Consider the following 7731-nt stretch of genomic DNA (forward strand, 5'->3'; position numbering starts at 1 on the left):
CTCAAGTGATCTTCCTGCCTCAGTCTCCCAAGTAACTGGGACTACAAGCACGCACCACCCCGCCCCTGGCTAATTTTTTCTATTTTTGGTAGGGATGGGATCTCACTCTTGCTCAGGCTGGTCTTGAACTCCTGACCTCAAGTGATCCTCCTGCCTCGGCCTCCCAGAGTGCTAAGATTACAGGCATGAGCCATAACACCCAGCCCTGAACTCTTTACATATATTAACCTTTATATAAATTAATTATATTTGCATATATTGGGGGGAAAATAATTTTTCCCAACCCTCATTGAGTTCTTAGTTGGAACGGACCCCTGTAACAAAAGACAGATTAACAACAGAAAGACAGAAGTTTATTTACATGCATTATATGTCATATATATATATATATATATAATGGGAGATACCCAGGGAATGAATAATTCGCAAAGCAATTTGAATTGCAGTTTATAAAGCATCTTCAACAAAGAATGGTAAATTTTTAGAGAAGGGACAAGACAAAGGAAAAGGACTTTGTCTAGGGGTGTCAACTTGTAGGAAGGCAAATAAATGGCAGATAAAGGCAAATTAGCAAGGCTTATTAATGGGTGACCATGCCACCCAGGCTGTTCTCAGCCTGTGTATGGGAGAGACTAGAATATGTCACTCCAAAATAATCTTTACAGAGTTATTAAGGTAGTTGATAAGGAAACCTCATTTTAGAAAAATTAAGTTACTTGCTGAAGGTCACCCTGTTACAAATCGCAAAGCAGGACTTCAAACCAATTCTGACCCCAAAGCGTGTGCTCTTAGCTGTGGTACCACTGCCTCCCATCAGACTGTTGTCTCTGATCCTGTGCCCACCAGAAAGAATTCCATTCATGAATTGGCCTTTCACATGCCCTTTGTGGGGCAGATGTGTCCTATATAGAGGATGTGAGTATTCCAGTCACTGGGCAGGAACAGCTCCTATTATAAATTAATGAATTAGTGTCTGGTTTATACATTAGCCTTTTTTAAGATTGTTCTGAATCAGTCCCAAAGAATACTTGAAGCCTGTATTTATAAAATAGCTTGCACAATTTCTGTAGCTATTATATATATATTCCTATGATTCTGAAACTTTTTTCCACTCTGATATTCCTGAGAGATTGAACACATTCCCATCAGTGACAGGAACCTACTATGGCATTGCTAGCCAGAGGACAGGATTAAGGGCCTACTCCTATAGTTCTGAAAAAGCTTAGCCCATGAGAATTAGTGGTTGATTTCCAAGGGACCAAGAGAAGCTGGTGGGGATTTGAGGCAGTGAAAAATAAATACAGGCTTCTGCAGGTCCCTGCTGTGTGCTTGCTTGTTTAATCCAGTCAATTCTACATGGTGGATACTAATAGATCCATACTCACTTATTATCAGTTCCTAACTCAAAAAGCTCTGTAAGCCAAGATTTTTTTCTTTAAGTTTACAGCAAATTCATGTGGCAGCAAATCCTGACCTGAATTGATGTGAGACTGTTTATAATCTTTGTTCATACTTTTGATGCAGAAATATTAATGCTTGATTACAGGCTACTGCCTAAACCTCATAGGTGATGATATAAAGTATAAGGTATGAGTGCCATGTTGTCTTTCCAAAATTCAAAGAATTTTCCAAAACACTTTTGGCCCCAAGAGTTTTATCGTTTTTTTTTGTTTTTTTTTTTTGGAATGCCGTGGGGTTACACCCAAGAGTTTTAGATGAAAGTTGAAGTTAAAGAGAGGTTAGATGTTTGCTTAACACATTGCTGCTGGGTTATGTAACAAACTAGATTTGAAAAAAGGCCATATATACTTTAACACTTTACATAAGAGGCCTTTGAGTATCATTTAGCTCGTTCTTTAGAGAAGCCTATTATCCTTGCGAGCACTTGTATAGTTGTATGAGAAACCTTAAGAAGAGTGTTTTTAAAGACAAATCCTCAGCCTATAACCATTTGATCATCAGTAATGCTTCAGACTACTTTTTTCCTCTTTCTGGTCATGTCCATGGAAATATTATGAATATTTCATTTGAAATACATACTGTGTTTTGGTGTCTTGGGTAGCTGGGGGGTGGGAATCAATGTGACTTAGCACTGTAGCGTTAAGATTGTCATCATTCCCCTGGATCCTTGGCCATTTACAAAGCAGTCTTAGAACTCCAGAATAAATAATCTAATAAATTTCTCACAAATAAGACGGTTAATGCTGATAACATTCTCATAGAATTAAAAAATAACAGGAGTCTTTGAAGTGTTATTAAGCTAAAATAACTATTTATGGTTAAATCAATGTACTTTTCAGTACTTTTTGTCCAGAATGTCACACTCAAAGAAAAAAATTTTTTTCCAAGTGAAAATCATCTAAAATCTTCCTCTTTAAGCTTTATTTCTGTTAAAGATGATATTTTTGCTTAAAGTTTGATCACATGTTCCATGCTTTTTCTTTGGAGGAATTATATCATGTCTCACTAGATTTTTTTGTTGAATATTTTGTGTATAAGTGTGTTGTAAAATTAGACCAGCCTCATGATACGCAGGGATATTGGTAAACATTAGGGGAGCTAAGCATATAAAGCAGCAGTCCCCAACCTTTTTGACACTAGGAACCAGTTTCATGGAAGACAATTTTTCCACGGACTTGGGGGTTGGGGAGGCAGAGCTCAGACGGTGATGCATGGCCCGGTTCCTAACAGCCCATGGACCAGTACTGGCTACTGCTTGGGGGCTGGGGACCACAGATATAAAGGATAGCCTGTGCGTGCTTCCTATTAAGAAAGGTAGTTTAGTTGGGATTTAAAGTTCTTTTCATAAAATAAGCCTATGATATAATAAAAATTATATATTTGGTCTTTGTCCCTGGTTCCTGGCATAGAGCCTTGCAGTTTCCTGATAAGAATGGGGACTTGGTCACCAGAGGAACTAGCTGTGTGGTGAAAGCGTTAGAACTATTGATCCTACACCCCCAACCTCTGGAGGGGGAGAGAGACTGGAGATCGAGTTCATTCACCAGTGGCCAGTTATTGAATCGTTCATGCCTATGTGATAAAGCATCCATGGAACTCTGAAATGGGGCTAAGGGAGTTTCTGGGTTGGTGGACACACGATGTGCGGGGAGGGTGGTGAGCCCAGAGAGGGAAGTGCTACACTAGCCCCCACCCCCACGCTAGTTGGTGTTGGAGAATCAGAGAATTGGTGTTGGAACATTGCAGGTGTCTCATCTGTTTGTGTCACCTAGTCCCAATTTTCTCTTACAGTATCTGACCAAGCAGGTGGAGCTTCTGCGGCAAATGAATGAACAGCACGCAAAGGTTTATGAGCAATTAGATGTCACAGCAAGAGAACTGGAAGAAACAAATCAAAAGCTAGTTGCTGACAGCAAAGCCTCACAGCAAAAGATTCTGAGGTAAATTTTCTAGAATCCATGGAGGAAGCCCCAGGGGGAAGTTATTTAGTATAAACTAGAGCAGAACGTGGCTGCTGTTTGTTTGGGTCAATATTGGGGTAAAGTTTAACTTAATTCTTCTTTGAGAACGGAGATTAACTAGAAGTCCTTCCCAATTAAGAAAGCCCAGTTTGAGTGGCTTGCACCTAATCTCTCCTCACTGCTTTTGCCCTTAATTTAATGTGACAAGCGGCAATTGGCTTCTGTCTGTTCCTTACAGCCTGACTGAAACAATTGAATGCCTGCAGACCAACATTGACCACCTCCAGAGCCAAGTGGAGGAGTTGAAGGCATCTGGCCGAGGGAGAAGGAACCAGGGGAAGTGTGACCAGGAGAAATCAGCACCCAGTTTCTCATGTCTTAAAGAGCTGTATGACCTCCGCCAGTAAGAGCCCGCCTTTCTGTGGATTTACAGACTGGGACTGTCTCACCACGTCATTGACCCATTCTGGATTCCAGTAGATTAAAAGTACCATTTTAAGAAATGCCACTTAGTTATTAAACTGCCAGTGGTTTGAACAAAACCACTTAACTTAAACATGCAAATTATAGAGTTCTGGGGTATTAGTTCTTGGGTATTATTGCGAAAACTCTTTTTGAAAGTCTTGAGAGCATTTATTTCAGTGCTTTTTAAATGTGTTAAATCATAGTTTAAGATGAATTACTTCTGATAGATTACAGATTTGGGGTTGTATTTCACATTAGTGTGAAGAGAAAAGTAGAAATTTCGGTAAAACAGAAATCCAGGCAAGCAGAAGTTTTTTTAATCTAAAGAAATGCCTTTATAATTTAGAGTTATGAATTTGAATCTTTAAGAATTATTTATTGAACACCTATTATACTGCAAGCTCTATACCAGACTTGAGGAATGGTGGCTGAAATAGACCCAGTTCTTGCCCTCATGAGCCTCCCAGCTAATGGAGAGGCAGATAAGCAAAGAAAAACACAAATACAAGTTGCCTAGGACTTAACAGGAGAAACCAGCTAGTTCATCTGGTGGTTCTCAACTTTGGCTGTACCTCACATCACCTGTGGAGTTTTTCAGAACACAAATACCAATACATTTCCTCAGGCTTAAATCAGAATTTCTAGATGTGGGTAAAAAGCTGCCCTGGTGATTCTGATGTGCATTCCTGGTTAAAAATTGCTACAGTAGTGGTCCTCGACCTTGGCTGTGTATTATGAGTCACTTGGAGAGCTTTTAAATAGCCCCAAGTCCAGGTAGCAAACCAGCAAGGTTGGAATCTGTAGGGTAGGACCCGAGATATCAGTGTTTTTTAAGGCTATGCAGTGATTCTGATGTGCAGTGAAGGTTGAAGACCGTTCTCTTTTTTTGTAAGGTAGCTGTCATACTGCTGGCCTTTGGGAATGGATGTTCTGTAGTACTTTTAATGTTAAAGATTAGTCATAAAAATTGTTGGCTTTCACGTGTTTATTTACCAGCCTCTCACAATTTTATCTGAGCCACTGCTCTCTAGTAGCTAAAAATCAGTCACTGTCACAGCTTCTCTGACATATCTAATTGAAAAAATCACCAATCTCCCTCATTTCATTCTCAGTTGGCCTGTGTAATATATTATTTCAACATTCTTTTCCATAGACACTTTGTGTATGATCACGTGTTCGCGGAGAAGATCACGTCCTTGCAAAGTCAGCAAAGCCCTGACGAGGAGGAAAACGAGCACTTGAAGAAAACAGTGACAATGCTGCAGGCGCAGCTGAGCCTGGAGCGGCAGAAGCGGGTGACTATGGAGGAGGAGTACGGGCTGGTGCTGAAAGAGAACAGTGAACTGGAACAGCAGCTGGGGGCCACGGATGCCTACCGCGCACGGGCGCTGGAGTTGGAGGCTGAGGTGGCAGAGATGCGACAGCTGTTGCAGTCAGAACACCCATTTGTGAATGGGGTTGAAAAGCTGGTGCCAGACTCTCTCTTTGTTGCTTTCAAAGAGCCCAGCCAGAGCCTGTTGGAGGAGATGTTCCTGACTGTGCCGGAAGCACACAGAAAGCCTCTCAAGCGCAGTAGCAGTGAGACAATCCTAAGCAGCTTGGCTGGGGGTGACATCGTGAAGGGCCACGAGGAGACCTGCATCAGGAGGGCCAAGGCTGTGAAGCAGAGGGGCATCTCCCTCCTGCACGAAGTGGACACTCAGTATAGTGCTCTGAAGGTGAAGTATGAGGAGCTACTGAGGAAGTGCCAGGAGGAGCAGGACTCCCTGTCACACAAGGCTGTGCAGACGTCCAGGGCTCCAGCCAAGGACCTGGCTGGAGGGAACGCCCAGTCGGAGCTCATCGCTGGTGGCTGGGAACTGGCCTCTGTCACCCCAGAGCCCGCCGGCTCCCCCACCACCACGACGCCTCCAGAATACAAAGCGCTGTTTAAGGAGATCTTTAGTTGCATCAAGAAGACTAAGCAGGAAATAGATGAACAGAGAACAAAGTATCGATCACTCTCCTCTCATTCTTAAATGAACCTCTAGCTCTATTACTAACTTGCCTATTTCCCATCACTTCCCTCTCCCATTCAGACAAGTGTTCACAGACTCCAAAGCCTGATGTTGCTCATGACATCTGCCTCCTTTGGGTGTTTAGTAAATGCATACAGTGAGGATCAGAGGTGGCTACCGGTGTCAACTCTATAATCTGGTTCCATTTAAGCTCCCCAGGAAATCCCATGACAAACTGGCCTCTGGCTGGTGCACTGATTCAGCTGTGATTCCTGAAGAACCAGTGGAGGGAAGGTCTGTATTTCTGAAGAAGTAGGCCTGGAGGTAGCATAGTATGGGGAGAAAGGGCAGAATTGGAACAAAGCTAGGGCAATTCCTATTGCTTGCTTGCACAACTTCTCACAACTATATATAGTCAGAGGGCTGCCAAACTGAAATCTCTTTTGCAAACACTGTTGGATACTGTGAATTCATCAAGAAGAATGTTCAGGAGAAAGCAGGGGTCTAATCCAAACTAAATGGCATTAACAAATGCTCGAAGCCCTTGAGCTTTGTTACATCTGCTACCATTTGAACTGTGACTGACAGGTAATCCTAATATATCTAAATCCAACCGAATACCAAATTGAAAGGGGCAAGCTTTGATTTGATCAAAGTTAGCTTGTTAGCATACACCCTAGAGGGCCTCCTCCCCCACATTCAAATATTTTTACTCAAAGCTCTAGCTTTTAGGATAGGTAAATATGTAAATCTTTAATCCCTTTCTCAAATTCGAACCCCTTCCTCTCCTATGTGTTGTCTGAGCTGGCTAACTTGCCAGCCACAAGCTGCTCTTCCTCATTTTTACCATTCCTGTCAGTGTTTTGGACTTGCTGTAGAAATTCCTGTTACTACTTTATTAAGCAGTATTGATGTTCTGACTGTGGAAATATCCTCTCCCTTGCATACTTTTAATTTAAAGCTATTTAAGAATTGAGGTTCTGATTAATGTATATATTTTTCTAAAAACCAAATAAAGCTGATGAAAATGAACAAATAGATCTAGTGCTTGTTATTTTAAGTGTAAACTGTTTCACTGTTAGACTCAACTATCTGTTTTTTTTTTTATTTCTAACAGGTATCTGTAGGAAGATTTGATAGTGATATTTTTCCCATTTTCTTTTAAGCAGGGAATCCTTGGGATTGCTGCTGGAGTCCTCAGGCAGGCTGACCACTAGGTCAGCCTGGGTCTGCAGTGGTATGAGCCAGGTGCCTGCATCCATGGGGTTAGTCCTGGAACCTAGATCTACTGGGTGGACCAGTTGACTGGTCTGTGGGGGTGTGACTGAAGCCTAGGTCCACAGCCTGGGTCCTGGGTCCACAGGGACTGTCCTGGAGCCTCAATCTGCCAGGACCTACCTGGCATTGGGATCTACTGGGTGGGCCTAGGGGCTAGTCAGTTGCTAAGGCAGGCATGGAGCTTGGGTCTGCAGGGAGAGGGGAAGCTTGGAGGCTGAGTGTGCACATACTGGACACTGGAGGTTATGTTCATGGGGGCCGTGGGTGCTGGCCCAGCGTTGGGGTTTACTCAGATGACCCAGCACCCCCAGTCTGCTAGTGTGGAGCCACAGGGGTAGGCCTGGCATTGGGTACGCTTGGAGCCTGTTCCTGATGCCTGACACTAGGGGTGCTGACCTAGTGCTGGAGCAGACCTAGAGCCTGGGACTTGTGTGGGCCAACCTGGTTCTAGGCTGGTCTGGACCCATGGGGTAAGCGTAAAGCCTGGGGCTGTTTTACTTGGGTGGTCCCTGTTTTGGGGTCTGATACTCACTTCTCCCTCCTTCCTCCATACAGAGGATCTCTCCCTG

At 43.1% G+C, this 7731-nt stretch overlaps 1 protein-coding gene across 1 annotated transcript in view; it reads left to right on the top strand.

Moving 5' to 3' along the window:
* CDR2 (cerebellar degeneration-related protein 2, 62kDa) overlaps positions 1 to 6916 on the top strand; it is a 25735-nt gene extending 18819 nt beyond the window's left edge. Inside the window, exons 3-5 of the mRNA XM_012644988.1 lie at positions 3253 to 3401; positions 3661 to 3825; positions 5041 to 6916. Of these exons, the coding sequence (XP_012500442.1) occupies positions 3253 to 3401; positions 3661 to 3825; positions 5041 to 5905 (1179 nt within the window). The 3' untranslated portion in view covers positions 5906 to 6916. The remainder of the gene's footprint in view (positions 1 to 3252; positions 3402 to 3660; positions 3826 to 5040) is intronic.
* Positions 6917 to 7731: the final 815 nt, after the last annotated feature.

This window comes from Propithecus coquereli, unplaced genomic scaffold (assembly GCF_000956105.1).
Source record: "Propithecus coquereli isolate 6110/MARCELLA unplaced genomic scaffold, Pcoq_1.0 Scaffold223, whole genome shotgun sequence".
NCBI lineage: Eukaryota > Metazoa > Chordata > Mammalia > Primates > Indriidae > Propithecus > Propithecus coquereli.